Here is a 25,082-nt window from a genome sequence, read left to right as displayed (position 1 = left end):
CAGCACTTCAACTTTTCCTCTTCCCAAATCTTTTGGTGTTTTCACTCCTAAATGTGTAGAAATGTGAAGAGATTGAATTGTGATGTATATGGTCTTACAGTGGTTTGTATCATTCTCAGGCATCTCTGATCGTTCCCTGGCACAAAAGACACTGTGTCCTGACTCCAAGACTTACCTCGGAGACCATTACGACACACACTCTCTCTTTGGCTGGTCACAGACAGAACCAACTTTCAAGTAAGTTTTCTAAATATTTCTAATCAGATTCCATGTGATTAAAATGCATTTTAAAAGCCACTGATGTTACCTGGAAAATCTGTAATAGTATTTAATAAGAAACAGACCCATGTTTCGTTTTATTGTTTGCCATTTAGTAAGGAGTTTTAAGAAAGGAGAACCTTTGAACAAGGAACAGAATCCTTTCTGATTTCACTTTTCTCAGCCAAATCAGTGTATATACATCGGGCCTAACTTTTCAGCTGCTGCTTTTGTATTATCTAGAACAAGATGCTCCTGTGCTCTGTTAGAGCTTCTCATGAGCATTTGCAGCAGAAGCAGCCTTGTGTGGAGTGAGGGCTATTCGTCTGTCCCTTTACTATTGTGGTAGAGGAGTTTCTGTCACTGTCAGTGGAGAATCCAATCCCTGGCTGCTTCTGGAGCTGCCTCTGGTTCCTGGCAGGGGGTGTTTTGCAAATTGGCTTGGGGCTCAGTTGGTTCAGGAGGTCAGGGCTGCATTGCAGCACAGTTGCTGTCAGCTACTGTAAAACTCATTTTGCAGCTGGGAAGCACTCAAAGCCAGCTTACAAAGGCAGGCTGTTGCTGTGGAAAGCTTGCTGTCGGATTAAATGAAATGGGCAAATCTTGTCTTTTCCAGCAGGGATTCAACTAAAACACTGGGAAATTTAATACCACAATGGAAGGGCCAAAGCAGGGGTCTATGTGTGGCCTGTTTCAGCATTTAGTATTCGTTTCAGAAGCTGGATTCTGATAGCTGATTCTGATCCAGAGGGCATGGTTAAGTGAGCCTAATTCTGATGTTGATGCGTTTGTATTTTATATGCCAAGTCCAGGGCAAGAGAAGCCCTGGGAAAAACCAGAAGTAATTTGCCAGCTCTTATGGGCCTGGCTGAAGCACAGTTCTGCTTTTGAGAGAAAGAACAGGAAGGCCCTGAACCCTGGGCTTCTTACCATGGCTTGTGAGCCCCTATTCCCCAGTCTTTGAAGAGATCCTCCTGACAAACTTATTTTGCTTGGCCAAGTGTGGAGAAGACCACCAAAAGTATATGCTGAGGTTGATTTTGCTGCAAAGCTGGAAAACTTTGGTGAAGTATTTTTTGTACATGTTCATTTTGGTTTCTCAAATACATTTCTTTTCAAGGCTGGTTATATATCCTTTCTGCAGTCACTCTTCACAAAGAATATATTAAATGAAATTACTGACAGGAATATTTAGCACCCAGCATCAATTGCAGGATATTGGATGAAAATGAATGACAACTTCATAATCATATTAAAAAAAAAATTCAAAGAATTATTCTAAGGCAGACAGAGAATAGGAAATTTGTCACCTGGCCTGTGTCAAATGGTTTGATTTGAATACATGAACTAGCAGCAATCAGTTCGTGCATAGCTTAATGCCAAGAGTTATTTGCACATGATATTCTGTAAATGATTTATATCAACAAATGCATTTGACAACATTAAGACCTGTTCTGCAATGGTTTGTGAAAGACTGAAATTATTCAATAAATTACTTGTTACAAATTGTTTATGCAGCTCTGGATTATAGTTGAGTTGATCTGATTTTGCCTTCATTAGCACCTGCATTTGCAAATGGAGCCAAAGACAGCCAGAGAGAGCACTCCTGCTCAAGACGTCCATGAAAGGCTCCAAAATAACATTTATACAAAGCACACAGAGTCTTGTGCAGTTATTGGCCCAACAGTGCACCTACAAACCAGAACCAGCAGGTCCCTTGCAGTTAAAGAATTGCACCTCTTGCTGCCTCTAAGGTTAATACATTCAGTCTTCCATTAAAACTGTTGGGGTGTTTTTTTTTTTTTTTTTTTTTTTTTTTTTTTTTTTGGTTCAGAAGCAAGTGCTGAAGCACTTTAAAGTCTCTGTGCCATTGCAGACCCAAGAGAGAACACTGGGCCATTATGAATACGGGTGAAAGAACTCTTGATGAAATCTCATTAAGAAAAGGGAGAAAGAAGTAGATGGTGATCAACATGATTAATATTTCATGCTAGAATTTTCCAGAGAATCTAAATTGTGTTGCCCAAATAATATTAAAGCAGAGTTGAAGTTGAGTTCCTGCCATATAAAATACTGCAGTTTATACTTATGTACAAAGAGTTTTGTAGTGGATTTGTTAGTAAGGCACATTCCTTGATTTTCTGGTGATGCAGCAAAATTATTTTCCAAAAGCTAAAATAAATTAATCACACTGCGAATTCTGTAATAAAACCTCATGTATCAAAAAAGACAGAAAACCAGAGAAAATACTAGAAGGATAGGGTAGCATTTTGAATGATTACAGGTTTGTTTTCTATATTGAATATTTATTTTTTAGTGTTTAGATATAATTTTGGTATTTTTGCGTGATTTTGGTTTTTTGGTTTTTGTGGGGCTTTGGGTTTTTTATATTTTTAATTCCTGGGTATTGGAACTTTATTTACCAATGCAAATCTCTAAACAAATCCCATGCTGAAAAAATACCTATTATATTGTTTTTTAGGAACTCAATGGACAATTAATTAAATATACTAGTATAGAAAGCAAATTATGATTTGAGTTTTCATTTTGAGACACTTCTGAGAATAAATTAAGCACAAATTATTATTTAGGAAGATTGAAAATATCTGAGACAAATTGTTTAGTGAATCAGATAGATTTTTTTTGTTTGTTTGTTTGGTTTGGTTTTGGTTTGTTTTGTTTTGGCCACTGTGTAAATCTTCCTTTTATTTGCAGTTTTGCAGCCACATTTTCGTTTGAGTAGGGATCACAATAATAATTGTTTCATGAATAATACCCTTTCAGATAAAATTGTGCCTGAACACTCAGGTTGATTATAAGATGTTTTGGTTGCCACTCTTGTTTTTGATGATCTCGTTGCATTTCTCTGCAGTGCTGTCCAGCAGGCCACTGGAAAGAGGCCGTTTGTCTTGAGTCGTTCCACGTTCGTTGGCAGTGGGAAGCACAGTGCTCACTGGCTCGGGGACAACTTCTCCCAGTGGAAGGACCTGCACCGCTCCGTCATTGGAATCCTGGAGTTCAATCTCTTTGGCATTCCCTATGTAAGTCTGGCATCCTCTAGGCAGGTGCTGACTTATACACAGTATCACTTCAAATTAACTCAAATGTTTTCTGAAACAAGCCAGTTGAGGTGGCCAGCTGAGTAACAGCCTCCACAGCCTAAGGAACTGCTGATTAAAAGGCTAAATGTCAGTCTTGGCTGCTGCAGGGAAACAGAAACAGCACTGCAAGATTTGGACTGACTTAATGTATGCTATCCAAAACCAATCTCTTTGTATTCTGTATTCTATGATTAGGGCTCCTTCATAGATTGCTGGGCTTGCAAGTTGGGATGGAGAATTTGTAGAATTACTGGCAGATCTTCCACAGTGAACTTAGTGCTCTAGGAAACAGTGCAACCTCAGTCACAGAAAAATTTGTATCATTATAGAGCATTCTTATAAAATAATCAGAAATAGGGATTTCTTTCCAAAAGATATTTTTATTAGCAAATTTCTGTAGTCTCTCATTTTTGGGCCTGAGTTGCAATCACAAACACAATTTTATTTTTCCTTAGATTGGTGCTGATATCTGTGGGTTTAACTACAACACTACCTATGAACTCTGCCTGCGCTGGATGCAGCTTGGCTCTTTCTATCCATTCTCCAGAAATCACAATGCAGAGGGAAATAGTGTAAGTAAACAAAGTTACATAAAGCTGTAGCCTATGATCACAGTTATGTGGACAGTGATTTGTATTACTTTCTCCAAAATTAACCTGCCAATCTTGGGTAAACTAGAGCAGTGGGTGAAAAGGAGTGCTGCACTGAGAGCAGGAATTACAGTGAAATGTAAATTTTTCCCATCCATAATATAAAGATAACATAGAAACACTGGTCTTCTCAAGCTGTTGGTAAAATTAATCTGTTTCATCTTTTACCTACTGAAGCCCAGGTTTTATTTAAGAGCCAGTGAGTGTCAATGTATCTTCCTACTTCCTTAGTTGCTACAACTTTTGTTTCAATACTAATTATAGTAAGTATTGCAGGGACGGGAGAGAAATCATTATACACCATCCTTGCTGTTTAAAAGCAAGTTACAAACGTGAAAATTCCAAGGAGAGGCACCAATAGTGGCATCATTATCAGCCAAGAGGCAGCCAAGACCAGAAAAGGCTAATGAGCCCATGAGATGAATGAAAAAGTGCAGCCTTAGTCCAGATCCGTGCCCTGGGTTCAACATCATAAAAATCCTTTAAAGACTTGTTGCAACAGAAAGAAATATCAGAAGATTTCTAGCTATGAAGTTTGAAGGTCTTGCAGCCTTTGTCATTATTCTGTGTTTATCTGCAACCGTGATGAAATGGTTCTGCTTGTTCAAGAAATGTTTGGGGTTTTTTCCTTCTGTAAACTGATCTGTGCAATGCTGGAGCTCAGGTTATTTGCTAACCTTCAGTTACTTTGAAGTTGCATCATCAAAATGCTGCAACATTTACACTCCCAGGAAGACCTTTGTCTCTGCATGAAAGTATGATGAATGTTCAGCAATTGGGTAAATGCAGGAATAATAAACTATAGTACTATCATTAAGAGGGTCAGGTATTAGCCTCTAGACCCCTGAGGTATTTCTTTGTAGGAGAACAAATGTCTGTGAAGTATTAGCTGTTGCTGTTGTGAAATATTTTCTATTTGCCTCTCCACTAAAGTTAGAGGTGTGTGTGTGTGTATATATATATATATATATATGGTTGCTTGGCCCTTTGAGCATGCAAACAGAGTCTGACCTGGATGAATGGAAATCAATCTCATATGTACAGTTCAACAAACAAGAAGAGAGCAATGGGTCTATATGATGGGTGCTGCAACTCAGAGATATATTTGGTTTTATTGGATTACTTAAATCCGTTTGAAATATCGTGTTCAGGGAAAGAAATGAACAGGCATTTTGAGTGACTCAGCATCATCTAAGAAGTCTGACTGTTTTTTTGTGAAATTAAACAGTGTTTGTACAGTGTCAGAACACTGGAAAAAAATATAGTGCAATTTTTGAAATAATAGATGGATTCTCTGGAGCTCAGAGCCAGCAGGGAGTATTCTTAGTGAGTAATTCTGATATAAACATAATAATAGTGAAATTTTACTTAAATATTGAATTTAATTAACATTAGGTTAGTGTTAAAATAAAATCTTAAATACCCACATTGCCTAATTCATTGGGTATTTCAAACAGTTTAATTAATATTTTTCTTGTCTGAAAAGCACTAGATAATATAAAAAGCTTTGTTACTTCTGTTACTTTTGCGTTTCATTATCCTTGGAATTCATCATATAGTCTTCAGCTTTAATGAGAAAATTAAGTACTCTGGAGTGATTTCATGAAGGAGAAAGGGAGCCATGTGATTTGTAAGCTGGCTGTTTAGCACTGGGGAGGTTGACAGGAAGAATTAAAGGAGATGTAACTCTTTCCCATATCAGCACTGCCCTTGGCTGCGTGCTCTTCCTGCCATCCCAGGGGAGTGTCAGAGTTGTGTTGGAGTAAGACCAAAGCCACCCAATGAATACAGACAGGCTGCTCCAACCTGCCCCTTGATGGTGGGACCCAGTGCATGCCCTGTCTCACAGGAGAGCAGTGCTGGCAGTGAGGAGTTGAGGGGCACTGCTGATGTGTGGGTGTACTGTCTGTCAGGGCATCCTAAAATGGGGCGCACAGGAGAAGTCAAGTTTCTTGAATGGATGAAATGTTTTCTGTACCACACACAGTGACTTTGGTAACACCTGTTGGCTTCAGCAGGGTTATGAGTTTACTCTTTTAAGTAGACTTTCCTTTATATTCATGACCAATGTAATTATGCTTTTGACTTTTTTGACTTTTCTGCAGATTATCAGTCTTCCTTTTTTCCTGTGTTTCATCTCCTTTGTCTGAAAGGGCTTGCATGTCCAGGAAAAAATTATTTCTAGATGCAGGGTGTCTGTTCCTGAGCACTGGCATGGAGCCCCAGCTTCCCTCTCCTCACAAGGTTAGAGGTGGTTGGAGAGGGCTCACATACATTGTGGTGGGGCCTGATCTTTTTGAGCTCACTGGAATTCTTTTAATTTCAGGATTTTATACAAATATTAGTTTGGGACTAATGGATGTTGTTCTTAATATATCTTGCAGTTTGCAAATGAGTGCATTTTCTTATTTAAACACTCATTTCCATAGCATCGTGCCAGTCACAGCTCTCCTTACCTTCTCTGCTGAGTTTGTTTCAATGCTCAGTACAAATCTAAGCTTTTCCTGGACAGGAACAAGACCCAGCTGTGTTTGGAGATGTTTTTGCCAAGGTGTCTCGTGCTACTCTTCGGATCAGATACTCCCTGCTGCCATACCTGTACACCCTGTTCTACGAGTCTCACGTTCATGGAGGAACGGTGGTGCGGTCACTGATGCACGAGTGAGTTTGGAGTCTCTTTTTTACTGTAATTTGCTCACAAAGCAGTTGACCTCTTATGTATGTATTGGTTGATATCCTTAGGAGAATAGTCACAGCGTTATTATTGTGTGCTCTCTTTTAAAAGAACAGTGGAACAGTTAAATCAATCAAGTTATATGCACAAAGAGAACTATTAATATATGCAATTAATTTACAGTAATATATAACCTGTATTTGTTTCCAGTGGGTGGAAAAAGACAAACTTAAGAAAGAAGAATTCTGAAATTTTTTAGTCTTAGGGAAATATATAGTTCTTTTTTATTTCAAAAGTGAGAGTCACATACCTGTATTTTCTGTATTTGAATGAAATCTGTATTCTGATCCAGAATACTAAAAGGCCTCATATAGACAGTCTAATGATCCATAGTATTTGGGTTTTTTTCCAGTTTAGCACTTGCATCTGCATGCTATGAAACTCACATCTGTGTCCACAAATTGCAAAGAGAAAACAGAGATAGAGATGTTTGAGTGTAGAAGCAGGTGCAAAACTGAAATTAATAAATTCAGACTGAAAAGTCACTTTGAAAATTAAACTCAGATTTTTGGAGCAACTCATTTTTTCTTTTTGGAACAAACAGAAATGAAGCTGAGGTTTAGTTTCCCTGTCTTCATCTTTTAATTAGTTTTTTTACCTGCTTTTGGTTAATTTTCCACTTCAGAATGCTTTATGCAAAGACTTGAGCAAAAAGGGTGTGAACAATATATATGAAAGCCTGAAGTTCTGCCACAATTTCATTTCATTGGTGCAGGCTATGTCATAGACTGTTTAATGTTCCTTTTTTTTCCTTTTAGGTTAAAAACATTCTGGTTAAAGGGTAAGGCATTTTTTGCAAATTAAACTGAGGTTACACTAAAGTGCAGACCATTGTATGGTAAGGATATGGAAAGTATGGAAAGGATATGCACAAAATTTGTTTTGTTTGCTCAGCATAATGGTTAACTGATGAATTTTAAAAGCAGTATCCTTCCTCTTTTACTAAGCAATATCATTTTACTAGATAAAATTAGGGAGAGTTTTATAGGTACTCATAACTTACAATCAGCTATATGCTATTTCAACTACTTATTTTAGGTCTATTTTTGCTTAATGTGATTTCTGTTAATACTGGAAATGCCCAAGTTAATTTTGGCATTAGTATTAGCTAATCTCTACTAATAGAGAATTACTTTAGTGTCATAAAAGCTGGCTTTCTGACCATTACCAGCATACCTGTACTCTAAGTGGGCCATATCCACATTGGCAAATTTCCAATTTGCTTTGATTAGAGCTGGAGAGCAGTCTCAGATGTACCAGTAGAGGCTTCTGTTGGATCAAACTGGGCTGAGAGATTCACTACAGACACTAATGGGATCTTAGTCAGCTGGACTAGAGTGGGATTACTAGGAAATAAAACCTCTCAAATGCATGTAAGTGGGGTAGGCATCGGGAGATCAACACAAACTGTTTCCCTGCCCGGTGCCCCTACTGGCATCCTAGTCCCATCATTTGCTAATGTTGCCATAGCTAGGTCCTAAAATGGCTTGGAAGTGTTTCTTACTACTACTAGTTAATTCTGCTTACTATTATTCACTGTTATTACTAAATGTGTATTTCTTACTATTTCTAATTAATGCTAAGCAGTTTTGTAGTGGGTCTGCCCAAGTAGAGAAAGTGGCCCAAATGCTAACAAGAGGAGAAATGTGGAGTTTTGAGAAAGAAAACCGAAACAGAATTTTCAATATATAGATGACGAAAGTTTACATCAGCCTTGCCTCTTACTTGTAAAAAATACAAAGGAAAACTAAAAAACTCCTGCATTAGTTTTTCAGGTGAAGTTCTTAGGAGTTCAGAGTCCTTACCATGAAAACAACTGTATCCAGGCAGGGAGTCTCCATGCAATAGCTATTTCATATGGACATTTCATTCCATTTAGGGGCTCATTTCAAGTAACAAACAAGAACAACATCCCAATAGATTCTTTTAAGTGTATTTGATGCCTTGAAGGCTTTCCCTCTGTAAAGCAGAGGCATCGATATCTCAGGTATCCAAAAAAGACCATGAGGTGACAATCCATTAGTGGAAGGAAAAAGTTGTGTTTAATGGCTAACCAGCAGGGAAATATGACAGAAAAGAGGCCAGCATCTAACAGAGGAAGCAGTAGATGGAATTCAATACCTTTCATGGATGACAGCATGCTTTAATGGCATATATTTTCAAAATAGGAAAGTTCATTTGTTTGCTGAATTTGTGTTAGTGGTCGCTATAATTGCAAGAGAAAATTGTGCTGAGTTAAAGGGTGAGAAGCTTGTTTCCATGTGCAAATACAATTGATTCTTCTTTGTTCATAATTTCTTCATCAGCTTTTTGTCCTGCAATCTCCCACAACAAAATATATTTTATAACTATTGCAATTTTATTACAGTGAAATTGAAAATACAGAGAACCTATTGAGATGACAAGAAAAACTCAGGTTTTATATTTTAAAAACTTTAGGACAAGATAATTCATCAAAACCCATAATCTGCTTTAAACATTTACCAAGTATTATGTCAAAATGCAATAATGACCAAGATTAGGGTGTCCAAAAGAGCTACTTTTCTGGACAGTCTGAACAAATTGAGATTTCTTTCAAGCAGAGCCCAAGGCATGCTTTCAAGAACATTTTAAGTTCCATGTACTACCCTAAGTTTGCAATACTTTAGAAATCAGAGCACTCAAGAGGTGTCTTTTTATTGCCAAGTTATCTTTACTTATTTGGGGAAATTTCTGTAAGCCTGGGCTGGGTGCAGTGTGTGCCTGCCTTTGCCCTGAGCAGGCAGAGTGTCAGAGCAGGGCACTGACCCTGAGCCACTCTGCTCCAGCCAGTGGTCAGCAGAGACCTGGCTCTAGACAGGGGCAGCTGCAAAGTCTGTGAAACAGACAGAGTAAAGGAATTTTTAAACAAGTTTATACATCCTTAGAGAATAATATGTAAATATGCAATAGCTAGTGTGCATTTGTCAAAAATGCATGAAAAACAGACCAGTTGCCATTTCTGACAAGGCAGCAGGGCTCTTGGAGGGGCAAAGGGCAGAGGAGTAGCAGAAGTCTGTAGCTACAAGGTGCCTTGATTTTAGGAGGACTTGAGACATGGATTTTTTTGTCCATGTGACATTCTTATAAGAACTAGGATCCATTAATTACTTCCTCAGGAAGAGACTTAGAGATGATGGAAAACCTATTTAAATTTTCAAGGATTATATGCTGGATGAAAGGAGGTTCCTGAGCTGGGAAGGATCTCTCTTCTTTGCTGTTCAATATTTTCATTAGCTGACGCACGGTGGAATAGAGATCTCTTCCCAAGAGAAGGCAGGTGATGCCAGGCAAATGAGACTGTGAGCATTCTGGAGAACATGATCTGAATCCAGAACAATTTTAGTGCATTGAATAAAATGGACTGAATTCCATAGGTTTTTCATCCATTCAGGAGAGGCAGCTAAAAGACACAATATGTATGAGTTGCTCTGTATTTGTCTTGCAAACAATTTCAAATGTAAATCTGTGAAAGGTGTGGGAGGCCAAATCCAAGGATTTTCACAAATGTTTTAGGTCCTAGAGCACAGTGTTTTTCCTCTGTGTTCCCTCTCTTGGGCCTGGCCTCTATCCTGCTCATTGGCTCCCACAATGAAGTCTCAGCCCGCTGAACAGAATTGTTTTCCTGCTGTTGCTGTTCTGAAAAGAAATTAGCTTCATCATTTTGTGAGAGTTCTGGTCTGTTCTGGGATAGTAGGTACTACTAAAATATCTGAATCTCTGTCCAGCTTTTGGCATTCCTTCAATCAGGAAAATATTTGGCTGATGTTGAAAGATACTTTAAGGAAGCAGATTTCTTGTCACAGTGAGTAATATCAAATTATTTGGCAAATTCTAACAACTCTGAATTAACATTGTGTATTTCACTTTCAAAATAGATTTACCTCTGATCAGGAGACTCATGGAATAGATACTGCCTTCCTTTGGGGACCTGCCTTTATGATTGCTCCTGTTCTTGAAGAGGCAAGTATTGTAATTAAAAATGCTGTGGTACTGGAAAAAAAGAAACAAATGGTGCTCAGGGCATTGGATGACATTCAGAGCATGTTTGCTCATATCCATCCCTTTCTACTCTCCACTGTCAAAGCTTGCAGAACACATTTCTGAGCAACACAGACAGTACAGAGCTTCTCAGTACTTGAAGTGGGAGGATGAAAGTGAGGGCCCAGCCTTTCCCCTTTTACTCCATGTGAGGAATGGATGTAAAGAGGCTGGATGTCGCCCCTCACATGCTCCTGTTATTGTGCTGGCAGCAGTCTCCAAGGACACACACACAGAGCAGTAATTGTTGAGCTAGGAAGAAACACACAGATATGAAAGCAAACTGGTTTCTATGTTACTGGTCACCCACAGTGTTTTGGAACTGCAGCATCTCAAGGGCTGTAGTAGGAGTTTCCCAGCATCACAGGGAAAGGCAGTCATTATGGAAACAATAAGGATGACATAAGCTGCTAACAGGACGGGTTTTAAAAAGCAGCATTTCCTTCTGCTGTGCTGGACACAGTACTGGGGTGATGGCTCTCCCTGCTTGGCTGGAGCAAGGGTGTGTTTCTCTCCTGGCCCACCAATGACTGCTAGCAGCACAAGAGAGGTATGTCTGAGCAGATCTGAGTATTCAAATGTGATGTATCCTAGTTCTGTTTGCAATCAGCATGCTGCCAGAATATCTGATATATTTCTAGATGTTGAGGATGATCAAATATATAAACAGGACACTGTTACTCACCTTGTTTTTTAACCAACCCCTTTGTCTTTGTGAATTTAATATAAATTAAGTTCTGAAACCATTCTGACCCCACTGGGGCACTTCATTCATCAGTCCTTTATCTTCAGACTCCCACAGATTTCTAATAGCTGATGAGTAGAAAGAAGATTTCACAGGGTCTCAGACAGGCAAGCTGATGAAGGATGGGAAAAAAAACCATTCCCATAAAGAGGAAGTGACAAGCCAGGAGAGGCTTCCTGCAAAGAATTGAACAAAAGAGTGTGTGTGTATATATATATGTATATGTATATATATATATATAAAGGGCATATAACATGATAGGGGGTCTAGATAAGGAGTTCCTGATGTTTTTTGAGGAACTTCAGCACTAAAGGAAGGCTGCATGCCTGTGGCCTGATGAGGGAAGCAGAACTTTGAAGGTAGCACATTGCTGGATCTTGCAGTGTGATAGCTGGCAGCCAGGGCTGTGCCAGGTGGCAGGGCAGGGGCAGAAGTGAGCTGTAAGCCCCTCACTGTAGCAGTGCAGGCCAGCAGTGAGTGTCAAACTGCAGTTTGGCCTCTGCTTGTGTAGAGAAGATGAGTCAGGGGTGACTTGACCTTCACTCCTTGAGTCCTAGGATGAGAGCAAGCGAGACATCCAAAAACAATTAGAATGGAGAACTACCTTGCACACTGGTTTGTTATTTATGGAGTCATGAAGGTGAGGCCCATGGAATCATAGAGTCATAGAATAGTTTGGGTTGGAAGGGACCCAAAAGATCATCTAGTTCCAGCCCCCTGCCATGGACAGGGATACCTCCCACTAGGCCAAGTTGCTCAAAGCCCCATCCAAATGTCATATGGTAACTTTGCCTTAATTCCTCTCTTCCACCTATGCATTTCTTGCTCCACAAGATTCTCGGAGTAGTCCTTGGGGCTAATCCATAATTCTGCAAAGGAGCAGACATCTACACTGAGAGTAAAAATTAATCTGTTTGTGAGAATAAGCAACTTGTGACAAAAATGGAAGTATGTTTTGATTGCAACTGTTCCTGGAGTTATTAATACAAAGTGCCTTTAGTGTGATTTCATCCCTGCAGTGATCTGACACAACACATGCTGCAAAATGAAGTACAATAATTGTGCAATTAGCAAAACATTTATTATTTATTATTACTTATCTGCAACTTTAAATTGTTTACAAGAAGAGAAGGATCTGTATCCTCTGTGTGCTAGAGCTCATTCTCTGCCTTTTTCTGGGACAGGAATGGTGCAAGGGGCACTGAGCAGTGGTGTCCTCCCACTTCAGATGTGAAGCCCTGTCTTACAAAGGCTGCCATAGCCCTTGCTGGGGCTGCTCAGATGCTGGAGGAGTGCACCTTGGCCAGTTACATTTGCAAGACATAGAGCTATGTACTAGAATAGAATAATCATGTAACATTGGCTCATCTCAGGCTGTGGCAGTAAAACCCCCTGAAATAGGATAGGCTTGTCTGTTTAGTATTATAGATTAGCCAGCACTAGTCCACTGCTATGACAATAACTCAGCCATAATATTCAAAATTTGATGTTGTTAGAATATTCAGCATACATCTCTCCATGCACAAATATAATCAAGCTAATGTAATATCAGAAATGCAAAAAGAAAAAAGACTTTAATCTCTTTATAACAATTACAGGGAGCAAGATCTGTGATTGTATACTTCCCTGAAGCACAGTGGTTCGACTACTATACCGTATGTATTTTTAAGATTAATTTTCTTTCTTTTTTTTTTTTAATAATTTAAAATTATACAATTCCAGCAAAATAACTTTAGCAATCTTCAGCAGTATTTTTACCACAGCATTGGTATTTAAGGAAACTAGAAAAAAAAAAAGTCTGCATCAGGCTACCTGGGAGATTAAACAAAACAGCTTTCAGTAACATTTTATTTTTGCCATATAAAGCTCTAAGACCCAGAAAACAGAATTTTCAAGAACAGCCTAGACATGTATGAAAATGCCAGGGTTTGTTTCTTTGCCCCTCACTTTTAATTCTTGTTCTGATATACTTCCATGCAAAGAGACAGAGGCAGAAACCTGAGCCACACTCCTGAGAACATGCCACAAACCCTCCTGTGCATGTACTTTTGCACATGCATCACTTCTGACACAAGTCATAGTGGCAGCACAAGGTGAGGCACCCATCTGGGAGACTCTTCCAAGAGCTGCAGAACAATCTGCTCTGTGGGACATGCCAATACCTTCTCTTCAAGGCCTGAGTCTTGACCTTTCCAATAGCATCCCCAGGACCTCATTTCCAATCATTTACAATCTCCAGGCTAAGCCCAGCGTTGGCTTTAACAGGAGCAGTTAAGCTGATACTGAGAGCCTTCAGAAATGTGAGCCCAGGATCATCAGGCTGTTGTTAACTCTCCTGAGTGTCCCTGGCAGAGGAGCAGGCAGAACAGAACTGCTCTCAAAGGAAATGCAGACTTATTTTTAAGTAAGTTTGGTCATTTTCAGCCTTTGGCTGATGTCCTCAGAGGGATGTTCATCCAACCCTTTCCCCTTTCTCTTTTCATAAGACTGTGATGCTGCGAAGTCCAGCATTTAATTCAACTCTCCTTATGCTTCCCTCTGAGCCTCCTTGCTGGGCTTGGCACAGGGACAGTGGCCCATGTCCCTTGCCCTGCCTATGTACCTGCCCCTGGCATTGCTCACCTCCCAGTATTTGGCACTTACTTGTCATGCACATGGTGCTTATCCAAACAAAACTTGGGTACTTGCCATAAATCATAATCATCATTTACAGAGGGCAAGAGCAAAGCCTTCCTGTTATTTACTCTGTACATAAGTCCTGCCTACAGCTGGTTTTGAGGCATTAGAGAACTTAATGCTGGTTGTCCACATACACATAAATTTCACTCACTGAATGCTGTAATTACTTTTTGAAAGGGGAAGAATTGTTCTTAGAAGAGAAGAAAATCTACAGTTTACATCCCCAAATGACTACGAATCACTTACCTTAAACTGGATTGTGATAGGCTCCATATGTATAAAAAGAGGAAGCAAAAGTTTCTTTTTGCTCAGTGTCTTGATGAGTGTTTTTTTCCACAGCATACAGAATAATGGTACCATTTTTAAAGACCAAGCTGTCTTTCAGTCATGATGTTTCTATCTCAGGCATATGCATAATGGCAGGGACTAGATCCTCTTTCGTGTTAAAAAGGAAATGAGAATAATACTCCTGAAATCCATATTTAATTTGTTTTTTTCACTGATGTAACTGAAATGAAAATTCACCCGCTGCTCTCTTTTTCAGTTGTCCATATGTGTAGTACCACCACTGGCATTTTTTTAACTGCATTAATTTTTGTGGTAGGGTCTTAAAGTGCCAAGTGCCTGGAAGAAGAACTATGCTACTGTGTCTGCCCCACTGAACAAGATCCCTCTGTACATCCGTGGAGGGTACATTCTGCCACAACAGGAACCAGCCACAACCACTACTGAGAGGTAACGTCACATGTTTGTCACCAAGAGCCACGGTGTGGGTCAGACCCACAGACAGTCAAAAAAGCAATCAAAAAAATGTACAGAAGAGAGACTATCTGCAGCTCCCAGCTGCCATCCCAAGTGATAACTACAGTATTTTTATACCACTGTTCGCTCCATTTCATTAGGAGAAATCACCTCAGAGATGACCCACGTCACTGTTAGCACAGCTGACGCCTACTCCTGGCTCTGTGATTATGCTCAGAAAAGCTTCTGCACCTCTTACTGCCACACTGACCTGCTGTCAGTCATTCAAAGTAAATATATGCAAGGGGAAATGCAAAATTCTTCTTGGGTGAATTTATCAAATGCTCTAAACAAGATGAAAATGCTCAAATCTTTCTTCAGGAAAAATATTTCCACATGCCCATGGATAATACACTGGTCTTAAGTCCGAACCATGCTCAGAAGCTAATCTGGTAGGAAAGAGAGGGGACAGCACCTTGCAGCAGCCACAGTAAGGTAGTACTGGTTAGCACTTGACTCCCAGATCATCCAGTTAGTGTACATTAAGGCCATGAAAGGAGGAGCTTGTCCACATGAGCCTCAAAATGTGGGAAATCTAGACTTCAGTGGGACAAGGCAAGGCAAAGATTTTGCCATAATTTCAAGAGTCCTTTCAGTGAACACTGTTGTCATTCTTCTTTCATGACTTTTTTTGTAACCTGAAAATGGGAGTTGTGTTCAGAAGTTTTTGTTAAGTTGGAAGGGACAGTCCTCACAGGTCTGACACCTGACACTTCTCAACATGTTTGTCAACAGCCGCCTGAACCCATTTGGACTCATTATTGCCCTGGATGAACAAGGACAAGCTTCTGGATCTCTCTTCTGGGACGATGGTGATTCCATTGGTAAGGCTGGTCCCCTGATGTGAAGCAGTACCTGCATACAGGGCTGTCCTCAGGCCACCTTTTCAGCAGCATAATAGCACTGACTCCTGCTAGAAATAGCTGGAGTACTGACCCCGGATTGAATGGTAGAAAGGTCAATGGAAAGTCAGCAGTGCCCTGGCACCCAGGAGTGTCCTGGGGGCATCAGGGGCAGCATCACTAGCCAGGCAAGGGAGGGGATTGCCACTCTGCTCTGCACTGAGGTGGCCTCACCTCAAATCCTGGGAGCAGTTTTGGGTACCTCAATATAAAAAAGAACTATTAGAGAGCATCTAAAGGAGGGCAACAAGGATGGTGAAGGACCTTGTGGGGAAGTTGTATGAGGAGTGGCTGAGATCACTTGGTCTGTTCAGCCTGGAGGAGACTGAGGGGAGAACTCACTGCAGTTACAACATCTGCATGAGAGAAGAGGAGGGGAAGACACTGATTTCTTCTCTGTGGTTACCAGAGACAGGACCCAAGGGAAAGGCCTGAAATTGTGTAAGGGAAGATTTATATTGGATATTAGAAAGAGGCTCTTCACCCAGAGGGTGTTTGGGCACTGGAAGAGGCTCCCCAGGGAAATGGTCACAGCACCAGCCTGACAGAGTTCCTAGAAGTGTTTGGGCAATGTTTTCAGGCAAATGGTGTGACTCTTGGGGATGGAGCTCTGCAGGGCCAGGCATTGGTGCTCTTTGAGGGTGCTTTCTAAGTAATTCTGTGATTCTGTGAAAAGCTGATTGCTGTTGAAGTCAGCGTTTTGATATGAGAAATGTGTGACACTGGGAGCAGCTGATCTGCTAGAAAGGGCAATCTAAGAAACATTGTGTTCTGAGATGAACCTAAGACTAGAGGAAGACATTAAATAGCCCACAAATCATCTTAGCCTGACCATAGCCACTTGCTAAAAACTTGCCTGTTTTGATATCAGACCTCCTTGCTTTGTGTTTTGACAGATACTATTGAAAACGAGAACTACTTCTTGGCTAAATACACATTCAGCAAAGTAAGTGGCAACATGCAAGATACCTACTTACATATAGATAGCTGTATTTTAGTGTAGCCATTGTAAGGTGCTGATGTCTAACTTTTCTCTGGAAAGCTTTTTATCTTCTATCTCAGTCTATAAACCAGGTAAGCTACCTAATGCTTTCATTTATAACTAGCTACAAAATAGTGCAACAGTAGTCCTGCAGTTTTGTGTTTGCTTCACTGAGTATCATAGTCATTAATGTTCCTGCTGTAATATGAAACTGAAAAACCCCACTTTTACAACTCTTTTTTTTTTTTTCTTACTTGAAGCTTCTGGGGACAAGGGACCTTTTTCTTATGTTCCTGCTAGTGAGCACTTTAGCACTTTCAGTCTGATGGGTGGGAGAAAGCTAGATTCCTCTCTTCAGGATATTCCAGCAACCTTTTAACTTCGATCACTTGATGTTTTTGTTTTGTGGTGCAGAGAATTATGTAGTCTCAGTTCTTTAGCTTGCATTTCCTTGTCTGACAGTGCAGACACTGCTCCCATGGTGGGTCTCCTGTGGAGAGATCCAGCACACTACTGGCAACCCACTGTGCTGATCAGATGCTCTGTGCAGCACAGGAACAGATTAGCGCAGGGTCAGTGCACTGATGCCTTTCACACAGTGCTCAGTTCTGTGCAAACATGTCCTGAGAAAGACCTGTAGAAAAGCCCAACAGTCAAGGCTTCAATCAAGTAAAATGCTATAAAATATATCTACCGTAAGCTCATTAAGTATATGATAGAGCTGTAGGAGTTATTGTAAAGAAATTTTATCCTACTTCAATAACCTATCTCTACAGATCTCATTTCATCTACAATTCTAGCATTTGGTAAGAAATAGGATATTGTATATAGACTATGGCATGGTTTGGTCCCCAGCCTTCTGAAAATGAGCCAGTATGTGCCCAAGTGGCCAAGAAGGCCAAGAGCATCCTGGCTTGTATCAGAAATATACAGGACTGGAGCAATGACTGTACCTCTGTACTTGTCACTGGTGGGGCCACACCTCAGATCCTGTGTTCGGAAGCTGGTGGAGGGTCTGGAGCATAAGTCATGAGGAACAGCTGAGGTAGCTGGGATTATTTGGCCTGGAGAAAAGGAGGCTCAGGGGAGACCTTATTTCTATCCACAACTGCATGAGAGGAGGGTGAGCCAAGTGTGGGTCAGTCTCTTCTTCCAAGTAACAAGTGATAGGAGCAGAGGCCTCAGGTTACACCAGGGGGGGATTAGATTTGATATTAGGAAAAAAATTCTTCCCTGAAAGCATTGTCAAACCCTGAAACAGGCTCAGAGAAGTAGTGAAGTCACCATCCCTGGAGGTATTTAAAAGACACGTAGATGTGGCTCTTAGGGACATGGCTTAGTGCTGAAATTGGCAGTGCTGGGTTAAACTGGATAACCTTAAAGGTATTTTCCAACCTAAATGATTAAGTGATTTTCATGCCATGTATTCCTAAAGGCCCCAAAGTAATCTACAGAAAATAGTCTAAACAAAATAGTGTTAACCCCTATTGTGATATTGCTCTTAGAAGATCTGTCTTCCAGGAGCAAGAGCAGGCCAGGGTAAGTCAATGGGCTTTATTATGTAGCCTGGTATATTTGTGAGATATTTTCCTGGAACTAATACCACATGGGTAGACTTTAAATTTAATTTTAACTTATTTTGTTCTTGATTTACCAAGAAAAAAAATCCTTCTTCTTCAGAAAAAAAGGGTATTTCAACAGCAAAATGGAAGAAAAATCACTTGGGTTTTCTGTAGTCTGTGTATAGTAATTTATTGCAGGAAAGCTACAGAAAAACAATATCCAGTTTTATATTAAATTTTGAACTGTGCAAATTAGATTGTTGCTTCTCTGGCACATGCATTTCTCATTGCTCATATTTGACTTCTGCCTGTAAATCCAGGACTGAATTCCCTATCTGCATTCCAATAATCCTTAAAGTTGAGTTTTATTATGTGTTTATAAAGAAAACAGTTCATCTCAAATAGCAAATTTGAGGTATGAGAAATGTATGAAGATCTCAGTATTTGTTGCACATTTCTATATTCTTTAAAAAATGTGGAAGAATAATTTAATCAAACCTAGTTCCCTGAGAGATTTGCTGGTAAGGTCTGACATCACAGCATTTACTCTGAACCTAGCATGGAGTGTTGCAAAAGTAACAGCAACAGGATTAGACCCTTTAATTCATATTTTCATTTAAACAACTCAGAAGTGTAAAGAAGAATTAAAGACTAGGGCAGGCACTTAAGTCTCAGAGAATAATTCAAGCTCCTGCTCTGTGATGCTGTCTCACTGCAGTTGGCATTTTAATTCCCTTGACATGTTCCTTCCAACATGCATGGTGACTAAGTGACCTAAGTCAGAGTGCCCCCTTACATGAAGCTCACCAGGCTAGAAAAATACTTGATCTGTGTGTATAAGATCTGCTGTGCTTCAGGGATGAGCAGGGAGGTCCTGATCCCCAGGGCACACAAGGCAGGTGTGCTCAGCCTGTACCAGGTGGGTCCACACTATACTAAAGGAATGGTGATGGAAGGGTTCTGAAAGGATGTATTAGGTACTAGGTGACTGGATAACCTTAAGAGAAGTTTCTCCTAAAATTGGTCCAATATTCAGGGTGAAAATGTACAGGGAAGAAAAGCTGAAGTTGATAGGATCAGAGCTACATGGTAAGAAGAAAACTCATGACCCTTTTTGCTCAGAGGACAGAAACCCTAGCTCCTGGCATCAGATCGAGGGCTTCATGTTGCTTTGCATTTATGGGGTTTTGAGTGATATCCATATCCCTCAAACAAGAAGTCAGGACCTTCCTGGGCAATTGCTTTAACCGTTAGATGCTTGGGGAGGAGAGGGTCACATCCTCCTGGACCATCCTGTGCCCTGTGCAGGGCAAGGAGTTGGACTCCATGATCCTTATGAATCTTTTCCAAGTCAGCATATTCTTTGATTCTGTTTTCCCAAGATGTCCAGTTCTAGACCTTAATCATGGGAAATGGTCCTGTCTTGGGCCTCTGAGATTGAGAGCTGAGTTCAGCATTACACTGTGCTTCCTGGGTCTGTGTGCCCACTGGGCTGGCTCTCCTGCTTAGCCACATGTGAAACAGCAGTACAGCACCACAGAGAGGTGCTCTCTCTAAACTGAGCTTCCCTTTGTGCTCTTCCAGAGCTCTGCCAGAGAGGATAAAACAGCACCTGTAATAGGTACCCTAAAAAAGTTTTCTGGAGGCTTTTGCAGGCCTCTCCCCATTTGCTAAATAATAGCCAACATTCCTTATTTAGGCAGTTTAAATCAGTATGCTGGGGCTTAGCACTTATTTTTAGTGTGGATGCCTGAAATAAGCAGTCTAAGCACAGCCCTAAGTTACACATACTGTGATCTAGCTCCTACTCCCCTCCTACAATGCACTACTGAAATAACCTAAGCTAATTTATGCAAAAGGTTTCATCATGGGTTTTTCCTTGGCATATTTTTAAGAAGTCATGATTGCAGAGCAATCCATCATTTCCTGAGCAGTGTAATTCATCTTTATTTCCTCAACAACTTTGATCATGTAACAAATGCGATGATTCCTCTTCACTGCATGTATGGGAAATTACTGTCACTGGTGATCCAAATGAATTAGTTTAATGACTTTGTATGTCCTCTTGGTACACCCCTAAATATGGGATGGATAGTAAATAAAAAGTACAACAAACAAAGCTCTGTGATCATACAATGTTCCTTTAGTCTCCTTAAAGCTGGGACATATATAGGAGGGATTTCTAGCAGGAGATGTGGTACATAAAATAGGGGCAAAACATCTAGCAGCTGATGTTTTTGGAAGATACTAGTGTTTTAAAGCAGTTAGTTTTGGATGTTAATTAAATCTGTCTTAAGGTCACTAATTGAATCTCTGTATCTGGATTTTGGCTTTCCATATGCCACTGTACTCTGTAATGGGTACAAGAACAAAATTTACATTGATTAAAAGTAGAAAAACATGCCTTCTTGGATGTGTTTTTCTATTTGTAATCCAATGAGTGCTGTAAATACCATTTACTTTCTTAGTTTATAATCATACACTAAGCCTTTCTTATGTACAAATTAATGTGACTTGTTTTTTCCTTTATGACTTCAGTGTCTACATTGGAAGACATTTTTATGTTCATTTACAAGGATGACATCTTGTAACAGTGTGCAGCAAGTCACCTCTAAAGAGCTGTCATGGTCCTAAAGTTTTCTCTGTGGCTTTTTCCAGGGAAGCCTGAGGACAGAAATAGTTAAAAATGGCTACCGTGGAGCTGACACTCTGAAGTACAACAAAATTACCATTCTTGGCCTGAAACTGAGACCTCAAGCTGTGTCTCTGAATGGAAGATCCATCCATGGAGATGCTCTGTCTTTTGATATGAATGGGGTAAGACCTGAACTGAGAGGACAAGAAAAAACTTAGGGAAAGAAGGGTGAAGAACAGTGAAGAGAGATGAAGTCAGTGAAGGACAGGAACTGTTTCACTGTTTCTCATCCACAGTCCTTTAAATTTTCAAGTATAAGCAGACACCAATTCTTGATACAGCAGTCTGACATTGAGGAGAGAAGAAGAAAAAAAAAGGTCTTTTAGGAAACTTTAATCTTTGCTATTGCATATGCACTCTCTTTTACTTAATGTCTGCCATTTACACAATTTTTTAAACTAATGAAATACTAGAAAGGAGATACAGGTCCATGAGCTGAGAGCACAGTTAGTAGTTTTATGGGTATTCTTACAACTCTGATAAAATGAGAAAACTTGTCAACGTTTTTTATCTGCTGCTGAAAATAGGTGTTGTGGATTTTTTCTCACAATTACTTGGTGTCCAGAAATTTTTCCAGTGTAATTGGCTCCAAGGAGTATCTCCCTATCTTCCAAAGAGGTATAATTTCAGCATCTTAAAGTGCCAAGCCTCATTTCCAGAACAAAATGCATGACTTGCTTGTGCAGTGCTTCTCTGGCACCAACACAGGGGCATTCCAGAGGGAATGGACTGAACACCCCTAATAAACCCGAAGCAGCAACAGCCTCTGTGGTCCCAATTTTCTTTTGCACAGAAGTATGGACAAAAGGAGCAAAACTTTTTGCTTCCTTTCCTCTGGCCACTTGTCCCATATCTGTCACCTGCCACCAAGCTGAAGTGGTCATTCACACTCTGTATGAAATGTGCACTCACAACTCAGCACTGATCTGCATCTAGGGAACTCCTGGTGTTAACTCTGAAAATGCCACTGAATCATCATGCAGTGAAAGGTAACTGAGGCAACAAGTAGTGGATGTCACATCTTATGTTACCCTACCCACTTGGCTTAGTGATTAAGTTTTATTTGTAACCAGTGATCCCCATTATACATATCTGGTACTACCATTTATTTTATTGAAGAAATCTGTAACGGAAGAAAATTGCTGAGAATAAATTTCTGCCTTAGAGAATTGTAAAAATCTCACTTTCAGAGACAATGTCATAAATAAATGTAATCAGTATTGCCTCAAGGGAAGAAATTGTTTAACAGCCTCTAAGCAAACCGAAAGCAACATAAATGTGGCAGGGTAAAGAAAACATTCTATTAAGATGTGCTTGAAAGTACCAATCACAGAAATCCAGAAAATAACTGCAGACTAACAGCCTGACATACAAAGATGATGTAAAAAGACTAATAAGCTTGTCTCAAAAATATAATTTAAAATTTGATTTAAGAGCAAAAGATTATCTTGATGACTTAAGATCTACTTGAAATGCTGGAGTAAAAAACCCAAGAAGGTGATGTTGTAGGGATCCAAAACTGCCAAAAATTTTCTACACCAGCTAAATATATTCCTCTCACAATTCTAAGAGATTCAGTCAAACCTCTCACACCATCCCTGTACAGATGTTACATTATCACTACCTATATTCCTCTCATGTTTGACTCTCTAATAAAAAAAAATAAACCCAAAAAGAGCGCTAGCAGCAGCTTGGGTTTAGATCTTGAAAACTTATTAATGTAATTAAAAAATAATAAAACACAAAGGGCAAATTTGCTACTTTCTTACAGGCTTAGTGAGATTACATTTTGTATAATAGTTTCACAAGCAGAGACCCCACTGTTTAAAGGGCTACAGTAGAAAGTAACTTCTACCATATTGGTTTTGCTTTACAGAAAGCAAATTTACTTAATAGCAGTGCTTAAGTGGTTATTGAGCCATATTTATTTGTATATAAATAGAAACAGGTTGCTTAGTAATAAGCCACTTTTTTCTCTCTGATTCATGCAGCGCTACCCTGATCTGACATTTGCAATATCACAGAATCTTCCTATTATTTGGAGTCTGTTATCTTTTTTTTTCCTCCGCAGCCTCATCCCTTAAGGAACTGTACAGTGACTGCAGCAGGGATGTTGGAAGGGTACATCTGTTGGCCAGGCTTGTGCTGACAGTGGGCATAGGGAAGGTTCTTTTTCTCACACTTCCCACATTCTCTGCTGGGAAGTGGTTCCCAGCATCCACTCCTCCCAATGTCCATGCAGTATTGCAGTCTGGAGTAGCCTCTCTGGCTGCCTGGAAATTTTAAGGTTACTGTTTGGAGTACTTTTGTCTGGATTTTTCCCTATATTTGAAGAAAAATAAATTATTCAAGAAGTGTAATTCCAACTCACTAAGCAGCGATAGAGACCTGTTTCTGATGAAAGATGAAAATATTAGATACTGTGAAGCAGTAATCTAAGTAAGCACAGACTGTTGGAGTAATGTTAACATGAATGTGTGGGCTGGCAAAGAGGTGTGAATGGATATTGTACATTTTAAGAGATTGTTAATTCTGAAACCTAAAGATAAAACTGGTGAAGTACTGAAAATGGAAATCACGTGAGTCGCACAAAAACCATCAAATTTAACATTGAATGGGGAAAGACCAGGACAGATATTGTATTTATAAATTAATATTTAATTCATGTAATTAATTTTAAACCATTACTGAATTTCTAGAAGGGATGTTGAATTGGATACAGCAGTAGGAAGATGCATCCTGCCATTATATTAGTCTCACCTACCTGAAATGTTAAAGAAATCATGAAGGTCTAAACTCAAGTTTCACTTCTTAATCTCTATTTTGAACTGTTTTGATTTTTTATACATTAACATAATTCATTATTTTGGGTCTCTTTTTTTTCCACAGAAACTGGTTTTGCGGATTTCTGCTTCACTTACTCAGGAGCTCAACATTAAGTTTTACTAGAATGGTCAGAACACACAGACTTAATTTACCATCCTTGGCCCTCAGATATTGATCTCACTTTGATTTAGATGTTAAAAAAAAAAAAAATAGTCATTAAAACATTGTATATGAACCTGATGACTGATCTTTTCTTATGTAGTATTTGTAACTCAGTATTCCTCAAATAAAATTTTCAGTAGTAGTTAATTAGTACTAGCATAAACTGTTGTGTGTTCAAAATAGCATACAGGAAATCATCCTGAAAATTCTGTCTCACCACAGATGGAGATAATATTTGGAAATGTTCTCAATGGGACCATATTCTACACAGCATACACTATTGGGGGTTTTTTTCAAACTATGGTAGGGGAAAAAAAAGGAAGAACCAATTAATTTCCATAGTCCAATACATAACCTGCCATTAATATAATATGCAGTACATATATAATCTAATAAATATTAATATAATATTATATTAAGTACTACATTATCATGTCTAAAAAATCAGCCCATTGTCCCAGACTACAAGATCTACAACTGTAGTGATCACTCACTTTTGTCTCCATCCTGAAATGTGATTGCAGCCTGGGCAAGTCTTTCTCAAAGTGAGCTGGGTCTTGTGGAGGAGCCTTAAGGTCTCTCCAGAGTCTTTGCTGGTTGCAGTAAGGTCTGATGTGAGACATGTTTGCTCTGCACAGCAAAGAGAAAGCAACTTACACATCAGATTTTTTGTGGGAAGAAAAAAAAAAAAGAAAATAAAAGAAATGGAGAAAATAAGGTGTAGCTGAAGATGGTGAGAAAAGGCTGAGGAAGAGCAAAATATGGGCAGTGGGATGGAGGAGGATTCAAGGTGACAGATGAACTAACCATCTTCATTGCTGTAGAATACAGCACATGACTACACATTGATGAAATAAACACTTGAAAAGTGTGCCACTCTGAGTGTGCAAATGCAGGTCCTTGTGCAGAGGCATGATGTTAGCAGG

The 25,082-nt window shown here is 39.6% G+C and overlaps 1 protein-coding gene across 1 annotated transcript; it reads left to right on the top strand.

Annotated features, from left to right (window-relative positions):
• Window positions 1-24,153, top strand: LOC310908130 (sucrase-isomaltase, intestinal-like). The gene is made up of 11 exons (XM_083858815.1): window positions 1-237; window positions 3,131-3,299; window positions 3,815-3,931; window positions 6,522-6,670; window positions 10,640-10,724; window positions 13,146-13,202; window positions 14,831-14,961; window positions 15,763-15,851; window positions 16,826-16,875; window positions 21,132-21,290; window positions 24,058-24,153. The coding sequence occupies exons 1-11, from the start codon at window positions 83-85 to the stop codon at window positions 24,115-24,117; spliced, it is 1,221 nt and encodes a 406-aa protein (XP_083714941.1). The 5' UTR covers window positions 1-82; the 3' UTR covers window positions 24,118-24,153.
• Window positions 24,154-25,082: the final 929 nt, after the last annotated feature.

Source organism: Zosterops lateralis, assembly GCF_965231275.1.
Source record: "Zosterops lateralis genome assembly, chromosome: 4".
Classification (NCBI taxonomy): Eukaryota; Metazoa; Chordata; class Aves; order Passeriformes; family Zosteropidae; genus Zosterops; species Zosterops lateralis.
This window is presented reverse-complemented; position numbering and strand designations above follow the sequence as displayed.